The 15,293-nt window shown below is 41.4% G+C and overlaps 2 protein-coding genes across 2 annotated transcripts in view; one reads left to right on the top strand and one right to left on the bottom strand.

The window, feature by feature from the left end:
- Nucleotides 1-15,293, bottom strand: part of HAPSTR1 (HUWE1 associated protein modifying stress responses) — an 824,185-nt gene that overhangs the window by 560,538 nt on the left and 248,354 nt on the right. The window lies entirely within an intron of this gene.
- Nucleotides 7,549-15,293, top strand: part of RBFOX1 (RNA binding fox-1 homolog 1) — an 869,105-nt gene continuing 861,360 nt past the window's right edge. The window contains exon 1 of the mRNA XM_050713747.1: nt 7,549-7,587. Coding sequence (XP_050569704.1) covers nt 7,585-7,587 — 3 coding nt within the window. The 5' untranslated portion in view covers nt 7,549-7,584. The remainder of the gene's footprint in view (nt 7,588-15,293) is intronic.

Here is a 15,293-nt window from a genome sequence, read left to right as displayed (position 1 = left end):
AGGTAAAGGAATAAACTTAGTGACTATGTATGTAAACTTATTTTTTGTTACAGACTCTGTTGGAGTACTGCTGGCCTTCAATATCTCCTCATCTCAAACAACGCTGGAAATGAGTTGTGCTTCACTACAGAGGCTAACAGTGTTATGCCAGTAATCACTTCAAGAATGCTATTTACCATCTACAAAGAGAAAGGTAGGGATCAATCTACATGTGTTCTCTATCATGTATTAAAAATGTTTAAGGTTGCACACATTAAAAATTAATTTCCACACATTTCCATCAAGAATGCCATTAATCTAACCCACAATACAAGACACATGAAAAACCTATAACAAAGAGAGGCGTATCCCCCAACCCCTTCTGTGCTTTCTTTCAAGACTGACTCTGAAGTGCTCCCATCTAACAACAGAAGGTAGAAATAATTCAATTTTGGGGAAGCTTTTTTTTTTTTTTCAGTTGCATATCCAAAGGCCCCTGTGCGAAGGTTTTCCTAATCCTTTTCCAATAAAGAACATAAAAACCTCAAGGGTGGTATTTCCAGAGGAATATATTATTAGAAAGAACTAATATTTGAGGGGCTTAATTTTATTAAAAAAGTGCAAGAACCATGTGTCTAGCTTCACATAAAGTTTAGTAAAAGGTTAGAAAATTAGCTCATATGTGCTGTTTATACATTTGGGTGGATGAAGGAGACTTTACATTTCACAACTGCTTATTTCTGACAAGTTCCAAAATTCTAGTGAATTACGTATGCATCCACTTAGCCAAAAAGGACTGAACTGAGGGCACAGACTGAGTTCACAGATAGTACTAGGAAGCTTTCAGATGATAAGATGAAAGTGGATCTCGGTCACTGCTGCCCTGGACTTGAATATGTGGCCTACAGTCAAAGAGTTGTGTCTTTTTCAGTTTTTTCTCCCTAACTTGTGAATTTTTGCTCTTCATGAACAGTTCATGAACTTTTATTTATCTTCAGCAATTGCATTATGAATCAAGGATTTAACTGGAATAAGATAATCCAGGAAATAGTAAATTTCAATTCATTTTTATGAATCTAATATGTATTCAGTATATGAGAGCAGAGAAGTGAATACATTAGAGACAAAAATATTAGAAAGAAACTACCTATTTTTGTAACTGTAGGTTAATTCCCAAAGACATTTAACCAGAAATTGTGGCAGAACTGACTTTTTGCAGCTCTTGGATTTTCTGGGACTTTCTCCCCTTAGGAGTGAGTAAATACATCTTTGCAGATTTCTTCTCTGTTATTACTTATTTATATTGGGCTATTTTTCAGCTTGACTCTATATCTAGAGCAATATGGATCCACAGCTAAATGCTTTGGAAAATATTTTATTATTTCCAGCAGATTTCTTTCTCTCTCTCTTGGCTAAACAATAGCTTCTTCATATTTGTTGTCGATAGAGCTGTTTTAAATCCTTTTGCTGCTGTCAAACATAGAATCCAGTGTGACGTTAGGTAAGTGGTTGTCAATTACATTAGTCCACGCTCCAGGGTTTGCTATATTCAATTCTAGAGTAATGCCAAAACCATATTGTTAGGCTGAGGGCAGGTGATAATTTTAAAATCCAGTGAGTCATGAACTCTAAAGGCTAGCTAGAAGCTCATGCTTTGGACCATTAAGAATCAAGAAGTTTTCACAAAAGATAGTTTCAAATTCTGCCTTTCAGCATGACTATTTAAATAAGATTTTGTATTTAAATAAGTTTTATTTAAATTCATATTTAAGTATCCTTAAATAAGAATGTTAAATTTGGCATATATGTAAATGCAGGTGTCTATGAATTAGCTCCCCAAATGTAAGGGAAGAAGTCAGAGGATGCAATAAAAAAGTTATCACATTCTGAAGATTTCATAGATGCCAGTTTGTTCAGACAGCTCTGAAAGAGTAAACTACGTAATTTGCAAGTATGAAAACAATACTTCCAAACCTGTACAAATGATTCTGTAGTAAAAAGGTTATCACTCAAGGCATAATAAAAAGAAGTTACACTTGAGGAAGTCATAAGAACTGTCAGTCCTTCAGTTGCTCTGAATCCTGCAATGGCAATACAAGAATTGAAGACAACATATCACAACATCAAATACACTCTGACTGTCTTCTCAAATTGCTGAACTAAACTCTCCAGTTCTGATACTTTGCATGTGAGTTTTTAAGTATTGAGAAGATGAGTGTGCCCCCCTACCACACCTGAATTTATACTAAGACCTACAAAGCCTGTCTGTAGGACTTACAGTACATACTGAAAAGAACTTACTCCTTGGAGCTGTAGCAGCATAAGGTCAGTACTGAGCTCGTCAGTAGCCTGGCTGTATGTTTACAGCTAAATAGTCTAGTGGCTCTTGGAGTTCTACAAAGAAAGTTAAGGAAGGAAACCATTTGAGAGCTGAAGAAAAAGGGGGAGTGGCTTGTGGCAGTGGCATCATCAGGAGCCAGATGGAGTTGGAACTGGATGAAAACTTCCTGGGCATGCTTCCTCCCTTAGAAATGCCTCAAACTAAAAAAAAAAATAATATATATATATATATATATGCTTAAATCATTGTTTTTAATAATTCTTTTCAACACCTCTGTAGCCCTGTTGAAATATAAATGGAAATGAAAATGGAAAGGGAAGCACAGAACCTAATAATGTTTGATCTGTGAACCAATCCATCCACATAGGATAACAAAAAGACAACACATAAACCTGTAATTTTCCTACAAGAAAGGTCAGTTAAACCAGCTTGACCTTTTTCCACATATAAAGCAATATATCCACATATATAACAAACTACCAGCCCCATCCGAACGGTCTCCAATCTCAAGGCTCTCTCAAAATAAAGTACAGAGATAGAAATCAGTAGATGCTGATGAACTGGGCATTCAGTTGTTTCTTCAAGATGGCTCGAGTAATTTTACATATGCTATAAGTTACAGTAAAGAAAGAGACAAATGGTATTTCAGAATAACAACTCCCTGGATGAATGCAATGTTAACATTTTATCACAGACAAATAATAATAATAAAAAAGACAAAATAAAAGACACCTTTTAATTTGTAGATATTTAGATAGAAGCACATGAAGATACTGCTATGAGGACATTAAAAATTGTTTTATTTTCTACTTGATTCCACTAAATAACAAGAAATTGCTAATTCAATAGATGCTAAAACTATGTGACAATGTAGTTCATTTTATTCTGTGGGAGTGAAGCCTGAAACCTAACTAATAGCACCTTAAAACTGTGGGACAAATATTCCGGAATTGTTTTCCTAGGTAGAACTATGTGACCAACAGTAAGGGGACACCACTAGTTTAAAGCTGCCTTCTGACGTCAAGAAAAAGGTATTAAAACCAGTACTAATTAAAAGTATTGACATTCCAGTATTTGATACACAGTAAATAATCCTTTCTCTACAAAGAACAAGCAAATGACAAATTCAGTCTAACCAGAAGTCCGAAGCTAAATCATTATCCTTATTCAACTCAACACCTTATCCAGAAAACAAGTGCTCGATATGCTATAAATTGTCAAAAATTAAAAAGTGCTTAAGAAACCTGGGGTTAAACTGAAAAAACCAAACAAACAAAAAACACAACAACAAAAACAAACAACAACAACAAAAACATTGGAATGGTACATGTACAGAATGGTACATGTACAGAATGTTTGTTTATGTTTTTGTGTGTGTGTTTGTAAAGGCTGATTTGTCAGTTTCTTTATGTCCTGTGGCAGGATTTCAATGTTTTGTTGTGAATTTCAAGAATCAAGATGCATAGAATCATAGAATAATAGAATCATTAAGGTTAGAAAAGACCTCCAAGATCATCGGGTCCAACCATCGCCCTACCACCAATGCCACCCACTAAACCATGTCCCTAAGCACCACGTCCAACCTTTCCTTGAACACCCCCAGGGATGGTGACTCCACCACCTCCCTGGGCAACCTGTCGCAATGCCTAACCACCCTCTCTGAGAAGAAATGTCTCCTAATTTCCAACCTAAACCTGCCCTGGTGCAACTTGAGGCCATTCCCTCTAGTCCTATCACTAGTTACCTGTGATAAGAGGCCGACCCCCAGCTCCCCACACCTTCCTTTCAGGTAGTTGTAGAGAGCAATAAGGTCTCCCCTGAGCCTCCTCTTCTCCAGACTAAACACCCCCAGTTCCCTCAGCTGCTCCTCACAGGACTTGTGTTCCAGGCCCTTCACCAGCTTCGTAGCCCTTCTCTGGACACGCTCCAGGGCCTCGATGTCCTTCTTGTACTGAGGGGCCCAAAGCCATCATTCAGCGGTACACTTCTTGATGTTTGAAGGGTTAATTATCAATGGATATTACCAAAGTAAGTAGTAATGCATGATGATTTTGAAGATGATTCATGAAGTGTGTATGTCGCCAAAATTTATAATGCATCAGCAACAACCACAAATGCGTTTATTACATATTTCACTGCGTATGTCTTATATGTTCACTTACCCATTGGTAATGAAATGAACAGCCCCTAAAATAAAGTAATAAATCTGCAGTGGTTGTGGATGTTATAAATGTCCTTTGCTGCTAATACATTATGAAGTTTTAAAGCATTAAATGCATGTACTATTTATATCATTCTCACTAATACATGGAATCTTTATGTTTTGAGGATTTCAAATAATATTTTTACCACTTTTCTCTTTAATTTTATTTCTTTTGTGAGAGCATCTGTGGCATTTTCTTCATCTGCTGTCCCAAACAATTATTTTATCCAAGAAATAGCCCTCTTTGACCTCCAGTTCATCTCCCACATCCCATAGATCTGTTCTGGTTTTTATCCTGTTGTCTTTTTTTGATTAGCAATGAAACCATTTTTCCTTCTATTGCAATAATCATCACGTATCTATTTATCCCATAGAAATGCAGTAGTGAGGAACAAATTAGCTCTAATGACACGGCACCAGGCTCTGAACCTAACGATCTTGCATTGTACATACATGCCCATTTGTTTTCCTGTTACAGAAAGGTTGGTGTTCTCAGTCTGAAAAACAGTTCAGGTAACATTAAGTGATTGTTAACACAAATTCTGTTGTGAGTAACACTTCCCTTACTCAGCAGGCAATCTGTTATAAGCTTTTTAACCCTCAGATTCAGGAGTTACATAGGAGAGGAAGACTATCCTCTTACCTGCTGGTGATGATTAGATGATCAGCAGGAAACCCCACTCTGCTTCCAGTGCCCCTCCCAAATATTTCTAGGTAGAGAATTCAGTCCTGCACCATTTATAATTGCTCTATTTGCCCACACACCACTGAAGATGGGTTCATAAGGAGAAGGCTGTGTGATCTGAGCAGTTGAAAGTGAGGATGCTGCTTGTCTGTTGTGAAAAGAAAGCGTGGGAGAAAGGCCAATAAAAGTCTAAAGTGTCTGTCCACAGCTGAGTCTGAAGATACCTAACCGGGCTGATGGCAGAAGAAACAGATGGCCTAGATGGGAGCTGAAGGAACCTTCATCGCTGCAGCTTCAGAAGATCAAAACGGTGCATGGGAGAAGAGGCCAGAAGACTAAAATATTTCAGTAAAACTGGGGAAACTTCTGCTCATTGAATAATTTCCTTAAATAATCTGTTCTCCAAGTATTGCTTTTTAGTACAGAAACTTCTGATAGCTCATTAGCTTGAGTAAGTTTTACATATCCTTGCTGAGCCTTTCTGATGTGTTCCTTGTTGCCAGCTCCCTTTGATCTTCAGGATATGCATGCTCCACCTTGCACCCACTTGTAGCCTTCTTGGGTTTGGTTTTAGAGTGAATTAGAAGGCTGAAGTAAGAAATGCAGGAAACTAACGGGGTGGATTTAAAGATCCATTTTGGGGTCTTCCAATGCAATCAAAAGGGATCAACCAGCCTGGGTCACGAAGTGGGACATGCATTATCAGAGAATCTGGTGCAATAACTTGATAATTTAGATTTTGATCCTGAAAATGCATGCATGGCTGACTTCATACATCTCAGTAATCTGACAGATTTAAGCAGTTTGGAGCTGAAGGTTTCCAGCCCTTAGTTTAACAGTTTCATGTATGATGAGGAGTAGAAAATTCTGAATTTACTGCTTAAAACAACCCTGCTCCATGAACTAGTGTGACTTGGTACATTCCTGAGCAGTCCCGCTTTCAGTACTTAGGGGAACAAACGTCACTTCTGCTACTTTAATAAGTAGCAAAAGAAACAGGCCAAGCCCCAAGCCACGAATAGAAGTCCTGGGTTACAGGTATTTGTGTTTGAGCTACTTCTGTGTATGTCGTCTGTGCAATCTACAGTTGAACTTAAAAATACTGTGGCTGTATTTATTTTCAGCACAGATGAAAGAATTTATAAGTACATTACTTACGGAAAGCATTTTTTAAATAATCATATTCTCATATGTTTAGGATTTGAAGCTGGCTTCCTCACATCAGCTGCACTATTATTACCGTTTTCCCTTTTAATTCCACATACCTAAAGCCACCCCCTACTCCTAAGCCACGAGGGGTAGCCTGTCTTGCTCTAATCCTCAGAGCACCCACGTGTGATTGACACAAGTGACACGTTGAATTAAATCCCAGTGGCATTAATTTATCAACCGGAGGTTGCGCAGCACAAAGATGTTTGATCATTACAGAATTAATGTATTGGAAAGGACGAGCCGGCGTTCTGGCGGGTCTTGATGTTTATTTTTTTATTTTTTTCCCTCAAACTTTCTCATGAAGGGCTCCTGCCAGCGCGATACAACGGCAGTCCCCGCGCTGAGGGACGCGGCGATGCTCTTCTCACTAGCTGAGCGCTGGAATTGGAGCAGGACGTGCTTTCCTTCGGCCGGGAGGCGGCAGGCAGAGATGCCCGCTTAGCGCCAAGGGCACCCTTCTGCCCAGCGCCTTCCCAAGCGGCGCTTGGCGTCGCTTCTTCGAGCCCCTCGCCGGCTTCCCGCACCCACAAGGGCTTCGGCCGCCGCCCCAGGCTGCCGGGACAGCAGCCCCCAGGACCGGCCAGACCCCTGCGGACAAAAAGTTGTGACCGCGCCGCCGCCGCCGAAGCGAGGCGGTGCCGCCGCGCGCCGCGGCCGCTGCTCGCCGCCCCCCGGTGCCGCCGTGCGCGGCGGGGCCCCGCGGGCCGCGCCTCAGGGCGCCGCCGGGCACCCGGGCGCCGCCGCGCGGCCGCCGAGCCCGGCCGCGGAGCCCCCGCCGGGCTTGAAGGTCACCTCCGCCCGCTCGCCCCGCTCCGGAGCCACTTTCGGCGGAGGCTGGCGAGCGGCAGCGCCTCCGCCCACAGCCGGCCAGGTCCCTGCCCGAGCGCCGCGGGGCTCCCGGTGGCCACGGCACAGCGCAGCAGCGGGAAGCCGCCCGCTTCGCTCGCCCCCTCCACCGGCCGCCGCTGCCCGCTCAGCCCGCGGGCGGGCCGGGGGCTCCGCTACCGGGCGGCGGCGGCGGGGGGGACGCGGCGCGCAGCCGGGAGGGCGGGGAAGGGCTGAGGCGGCGGCGGCGGCGGCGGGGAGCCGCGTCCCGCTGCCACTTTCCCGGCGCGGCCGCTGGCTTCGGACGGGAGAGGCGCCGCGGTCGCCGCCCTCCTCTTTATGGTGAGTTCGGTCGCGGCCCCGCGGAGAGGGGATCGAGGAGGGGGGGCCGGGGCAGGAGGTGTCGCTCCCCGAAAGTTTCCGGGGCGACCCGGGCGGGGGTCGCGCAGCCAGGGCTGCGGGAGGGAGCGGGAGGCGGCGGGGCCCCGGCCGAGCCCTTCAGGGGGAAGGCGGGAGGGAGGCGGCGGGCGCGGGAGGTGGGGGCCCAAAACAAGGCAGTGCGAGAAAATGGCCAGCCGGTGTTCAGGCGAGTTGCTGGCTGGAAGAGGGGAGATGCTCGGCTGCCGGAAAAGTACTTGCCTGTAAGTCACCGGTGGTTACCTACAACCTAGGCTATTCATCATTTCATTTTCTCCTGCATGGTTCCATCAGAAAGCAGGTGTCCGTGTTGCCTGTGTACACGTTCACTAGGTGAAGGCATGCTACGCGTGTTTTACATGCACAGGTAGCTCCACCTGGGCTGCCGCTTTCAGCAGCAGCAGCACGCGTCTGCAGTGTGACAGGGGCACGCGCTCGACATTGCCCAAATCTGTAATATGGCTGTTGGAGATGGAGCTGCCAACTTGCCATGGCGCACACAGATGGTGAGACAAATGCGGTCTAAAGTTTGAAGTGATTCACATCAGCAGAGTGTGAAAGATCTTGTCCAAATCTGCAACTTTTGTTTTTCTGCTCTGACTTGCAAATGTGACGTAGCGTGCTTGAGCCTCGCGTAGGGCAGCGATGACCGGTTTTTCACTTTAAATAAAATGCAGCTTATTCAATGGGAATCGAATTTTAAGGTATAATAGACCTAGAAGATGGGGTCCCAAGAATGTAAAGTCCCTTCCTTCCCTTCTCATTCTGGACTTAATTAAGAGAGGAAATATACTGTGTTTTACATTTGTCATTTAGAAGTGTGAAAACAACTACATGCATGGAATATAAAAGTAGAAGGGAGATTTTTGCATTCTGTGGTGGAGATTGATGATCATGGAAGTATTACAATCTGAAATGAAGTTATTCCTCATTTCACAATCAAATAATTCTTATAATTCTTTTTTTTTTTAGAGACCAAACAGTCATAGCTGTTTGACAAAATGCCTATTGGGAAGAGTGGCTGGGGTGGGGTGGGGGGGTGAGTTTTCCATGCCTGTCTGAATAGATCATTTCTAAGAAAGTATTTGGTATCACATGCTCTGGTTATCAGGTTTACAGTAGCGATTTAGAATAGCTCAAACTATGGTAGTTTTAGCCTATTTTTATTTTCTTTTACTTGAACAGTTTTGAATTCATGAGGTTTTGGGAAGCTATGTAGCATTTGTGCTTATAGTCCAAATTTGCTGAACTCTCAGGTAGGCTTTAAAGGCTTGGCTACCCAAGTTTCATTTACCATTTGTTCTTCTGGTAGATACAGTTTAAAAATATGTGGCATTTCCTGAAATGAAGTCTGTGTTTATAGTTGTCAAGACTGTAGGTTTTTTTTTTTTTTTTCTCAATTAGTACTTAGCTATCAGTAATATAGCTGACAAATATAATGAATAAAATGCACAGAATGCTGATGATTTTCATAGTTCTTGTAATTGCAGTACTTTGTGTCCTTGAGGCGCTGAGGGTGCTTTTCTGGCTTTCATAAAAAAGATAGCCTTAAATGACAGAAATACTGGCAGGAGTCAAGTGTCGAGGAAGAGCGTGGAATTGTTAATTCTTGGATTCATATTGTGATACTTCTCCAGTGTAAAATACGAGCACGCATGTAGGACTGCAAGGTTCGATTCACAGCACTGTGAATTATTGTAGCAGTGTCTGCTCTCTCTCCCTTACTAGCATGCACTGCTGATTACTGCAGAGGAGGGAGAATGGGATGTCTGTAGGCCACGGCTGCCAGTGCTGCTGGGTTTTGAAGTTTACTCTTAGTTCCCAAGCTGCAGCCCTCCACAAATCCCCTTTGAAGCTAAAGCAGGGGATAGCAGGACTGAAGGGGACTCGGTCACTCGGGCAGGCAGTCTGTCTGCCCAGGGCATGACCAGTTTACACCTGTGTCATCTCTCTTGGAGGTTCGTGTGCTTCCTCTATGCCCCTTCTCCTTGATTTAGCTCCTCCTGCTTTTGCTATTTGCTTATTTATTTCACCTCATGTTTTCTTCTTAGTCTATGCTCTTTCTTCATTTTTTCTTGTTCCCTCCAAACTGTCTGTCCCCCCGGTAAGCACAGGTAGTCCCTCTCTCAGTACTTCTTACTGCTTTCTGGAGGACCTGCTGCTTTTCTGCCAGTCCCACGTATTCGCTGACTTTTCCAGGTGGTCTGTGCCTTCATGTCAGGACAGCGCTGGCTGGGCATCCAGCTGTAGCAGCGCTTAGAAAGACTGGGACCTTTCATCTTCGGGAAAGTTATTTTGCCTGCATCTCCCCAGTCTTTTGTGTTCTCTGGAGATTAGTGACAGTGCAGTAAAAGTATTGGGTGTGTACATTTATATGACTCTTACTACTACTACTACTACTGACTAAAAAATAAATTATTACCATTATTAGTATTCTAGGAATAGGAGTGGAAGAAATGTAAGAACCATGTTTATCTGTTTGGTTTAGGTTTTAGTATTGCTGGGTTTTGGTGAGATCACAAAATTGACTCTAGTGAAAAATAAACTGAGTGGATGTGCACTTTAAGCTCCATGGATGGACTGTTCTTTTGTTGTTGTTGTTTGTTTGGTTGTGTTTTTTTTTTTTTTAATGAAAAAGCACTTGACATCATTATTATGGGTACATTTTAGATACTTAGTGCTCTGTAGCAATGATGTGTTTGTATATAAAGATATTTACTGATGCTGTTTATCAAGACATGGTAGAAAAGCAAAATTACAATAAAGTTTTCCAGTTGCTGCCAGCAGGTGAGTAACATGACAGAAATTCCCCCAAAGAGATATCCCTGCAGTTACTCACTTGGCCGTGGCGTCCTGCAGTGGAGGGGCTGTTTTGTGTCTATCCCTTCAGGTTGTTCCTGATAGAGCAACCACAATCCACATTACAAATGCTCACCCTAATGTGACATTGCAGGCAGAGGATGGGAAATGTGGTGGTGGTGTATGGTTGCAAATGTGTTTTCTGTATGAAGCCAATCTCTGTTTCAGTATGTGAATTAAGCAAGTTAGTGCTTAAACAACTTAAAAGGTAAGTTGGCATTCCTGTTCTCATCTAGTAGCTTGGGCCTCGGTATGTGACATTTCCATAAGGTTTATGGAAATTTTGTTGGGCTTGATACTGTGGTAGAGGTAAAAATAGTACTTGTGGCCAGAAGTGAGCAATTAATAAGCAAAAATTACCATAAACGTCTCCAGGAATCATATACCAATACAGTTTTTAGGAAGGACTTAATGGAAATTGTATCCTCAGTCTCACTTTGTGTGGACAGGTAAGCTGCGTTTCAGACCAGAAGAGCTGTTCAGCATTCACTTGGTGTGGGCGAAGCTGTGGACAGAAGAGACCAATCGCTGAGTTCAATAATTCAGCACCACTAATTTATCATGCTGTAGCTTTGAAATGGCAATATCTGATTTTTAAAACTAATTATCAGCATTATATACTGTGAAGATGGAATTCCCTGACCACAAGGAGATATATTACTTACAGTTGTGGAAGGCATATGTATGTTTAACATACAGTTTCTAAAAGCTGTATTACACTGAAAACAAAAAACAAAACCTACCTTAATTACCTTAATTGAGACTGATATACAATACTACAGCTTGAGAGAATAGAGCAGCTGAAAAATATTTTCTTTCAATGATTCATTTTGTGCATCTGACAGAACAGTGTATACGTACTGTTCTCTTGTATCTTGTTCCTGTTTCATGTAGGAGGAGTCTGGAGATGCTCGTTTGTAAAAATAGTATGGGAGAAAAACTGAAGAGTTTGGAAACAAGTGAATAGGCAGGTCTTAAAATAGCAAACAGAAGATTAGGTGGTTATCTGTGATTGTGAAGTCATTGAAATTAGTGGCAGATCTACTATTGGCTGGATTGTGCAAAATTTGAATAAATAAGAACTGCAGTATTTCTTGAAAGCAGAAAGATCCTATCTCTGAGGATCCTTTCACAAGTAATTAATGGGAACTCTTTATTTTTTTATTGTTGCTTTTTGTTTTAATTTTTTTTCTTAGTTGCACTTATTTATGTTAGTTTAGTTCTTTTAAATAAATGCTAGATTTTTTCAGTACCCATCATTATTTTCCAGTGCAAATTCTTCTCAGAAGTGTAGTGCCATCTCTGAAACTTCACGTTCCGTGTTCCTGAATGTAGTATAAGTAGGTACTGATCTTACCACCTGTTCAAACATATGCATTTATGATTAAAAAGGAAAAGATTTATGAAGTTGTCTATCAGTATTTATTACACTTTTCATAACTGTATTATTTTGCTAAATTTTAATATGCCAAAATCTACAACTTACTGCAAATGAGATCATTTTATTTGTGTCCTTTAAGTTGATGTGCAGAAAAATGAAAGTAAACCAGAAGGAAATCTTACCTGACACAGGAGAACACTTTTGGGATGCTGGGATTTCACGGTGTTATATAGCAGCAGCACTGAAGCACATGTAACATTCTGAAGAGCACAACAAAGCAGTCATGTTTGATTCACAGTGTGGAATACAATTAGATATCAAGCAACATTGAATGCCGAAGATGTGCTTGTCAGACTTCAGAAGTTTTGTTTTTTGCTAGGTAGGTGTAGTTTAATCATAGAATCATAGAAAATCCTGAGTTAGAAGGGACCCAGAAGGATCATCGAGTCCACCGCCTGGCTCTGCACAGCACAACCTAAGAGTTAAACCATCTATCTAAGGGCGCTGTCAAAATGCTCCTTGCACTCTGGCAGGCTTGGGGTCTGAGCACTGCCCTGGGGAGCCTGTGCCAGTGCCTGACCACCCTCTCGGTGAAGAAGCTTTTCCTAACACCCAGTCTGGGCTTCCTCTGTTCTGCTCCGGATTTTGTACTTTGCATAGAACCTCTCCAGAAGCAAGAATACTTGTAGGTGGAGTTTTTCATGAATATTCAGAAATTCTCGATTGTTTCTGAAGTTTATTTTGAAGTATGAACTGTTTGGCTCTTTTAAAGGGGAAAGTAACTGTTAGGAATTTTGCATGTTCCTTTCAGAAATGTAAAAAATGTTTGAAGATTCTGTGATAGAAAACACGTATACAATTCTAAAACTCTTGTAATTTTTACGAGGCTAGTTAAAAAACCACCACCAACAAAAACCCAGAACATTTTGCAACTTTGGATGCAGTTTTAAAATCCTTTGTTTCCAAATAGCAGGATGGTATTGCAGCTAATTCTCTGAAAGGAGGAGGGTAAATACATGAATTCAGATTGACAGATGCCTTACTGCCTAGCTATGCAATACACTGCCTTAAAATTAAGACAGCTGTCGGGAGTGGGAAGCGCTGTACCATGAACGGGGAGTGTCAGTGCGAGGCTGACTGCAGTCACTCAAGCTGCTGTGAAAATCACTGAGCAAATTCGTGGCCATTAACGTAATTGTCATTCTACTTCAGATAGAAATGCAGGTGGGAATATTGTTACAGTAGGTAGAGCTGAGAGGCCTGGGTTGTGTTAGAAGGCAAACATGCAAAACTAAATCACTTTTAAGGTAAGTGGCATGATGGGGACTGTAGGACCAGATGCAGCTGTTTGTGGCCAGCGTTGCAAGCACTCCAACAAGATGCATATTCTCGTGGTTGACAAAACACCTGGGTTCAACCCTGCAGTGTACAACCCTGGATAAAGTTTAGGGTACAAAACAACAACAAAAAGAATGACAAGGAAACAGCATAATATATTTTAAGCAATTGCTATTTTTAAACCTTCTCATCATTAAACAAGTAGCAGTGAGAGCTGGAGGTAGTGAGTCTGGCTTCCTTCTGTGTTTTGTAGTTCACTGATTTTGAGTGTGTCAGGGTGCTAGTTGCGACTAAAACTTTTCCTTTATGGCATTTATTAGTCACTTTTCTGCTGGATTTTCTAGCATTTAGCAATGTGTGAATACATGTCGATGTACTCTTCATAGGGTCTTGCTCTTCTAATTGTTTGCTGGTTCCACAGCATTTCTATGAATTTTTCTTTCTGCATTCAGTCTCCTTTTTACACATGAGCAAATACTGTATGATCAGAACAACAAGAAGCCAGCCTGAAAATACATTTTGTTTCCTGAGAAGTTCAGGAAACAAACTTGAGGTAGAAAATTTCAGCTCCGAATGTGTGCTGTTCTGAAGGCATCCATATGTGAAAGTGTGGGTAGAAATTTTAAGCTATTATTTCAAATCAAAGTTTTCTTAAAGCAGTTGTAGAGAAGTACACAGGTCGAATAAAATCTAGTCTTACTGGGCAGTTGTGTTAAAAATAACAGGAAAAAAGATTTGATATATTAAAATCAACACCATCATCACATGAGATAAAAGAGCAGTGAATTTGGATGTACTGCCCTGGTGAGAAAGCCCAATGCTGTTGCAGTTGGCTGGTTTACACCTAGGTTGCTCTGCGGTCTGTCTTTGGGGTATTTTTTGGCTTGTCTTTCACATATCTGTAGCTCACACATGAGAAGAAACATGCAGAAAAAGGTTACACATACAAAACTATCATCTTACAAAAAGTGACAATACAGTGTGGAGTTTTGCATTTTGGTAGAAAAATTCATGTTAAGTCTTTAATGAACCACAAACAAGCCTGGATCTCGAAATGTTGTGTAATAGTCTTGCTGTCTTGAAAAAACATGTCTCCTATATCTCTGTTCATTGTATACAGACAGTTTACTTTTACAGACGTATCATGGCTGATGAACAGGCAGTACTGGTCCTTGGATAGCCACTTTTGGAGTTTCTGTATTTATCTTGTGAACTTGTTGTTTTATTAAATAGGTCTTAGATGTCTGATTTTTTTCACCGTATGTTGTATGGGATCAACATTTTATAGTTTGAGAAGAGAGAAACAGACAATATTGAATGGCACTGATCCAAGAAAAAGGCTTGGCATTCTGTGACAAAGCCAATATTGATATTTTTGTCTGCCCTGGCAAAAAAATGCACTTTTCTCACAAGTATTGTTTTTTGATATAGTAGTGGCAAGACCAGATAGATTTTTTTGGGGGCTGCTGGTTGAAACTAAAACATAATAATGACTGTGGGTAGCAAAATAAACACTTAAGATAAAACTCTTAGCATTTTTTCTTACAAAAATAGGGATTATGCAATGTTATGGAGCTATTTCCTTGAGCAAATGAACTTGATGGTAAATGAAGATCCTGTCAACAGTCCCTATATAAAAATATAGAATACCTTATGAAACACTCATTGCAGAATAATCTTCCATCTTCAAAGTTAGGTAAATTCTGTAAGCACTTTGCCTTGGGATGCAACATACTGTGTTGCCTGGACACAGAACTTAGTCTGGCTTCTTTGGTGGGAAGGACGGAGAAAGCATCGGTTTGAAGTCATGCTGTCGCGTTGTTGTCTTTGTTCAGTGGCACAGGAAATAATTTGATGAAATACTGTCTTCTGCTACAATGAAACTCTACGCTAAAGCTCTAGGCTAAAAAAAATTCTCACTCCACCACAGACAGTCCACTCTGTGTGTGAGTAGTTACTTAAATGTCCTTTCCTCCAGCTTCTGAGATGAACTGCCTAAAATGTCATCTACCACATGGTGATACCCATTTTAAGTCTGCAACAATATAAATGC

This window comes from Cygnus atratus, chromosome 15 (assembly GCF_013377495.2).
Source record: "Cygnus atratus isolate AKBS03 ecotype Queensland, Australia chromosome 15, CAtr_DNAZoo_HiC_assembly, whole genome shotgun sequence".
Lineage (NCBI taxonomy): Eukaryota > Metazoa > Chordata > Aves > Anseriformes > Anatidae > Cygnus > Cygnus atratus.
This window is presented reverse-complemented; position numbering and strand designations above follow the sequence as displayed.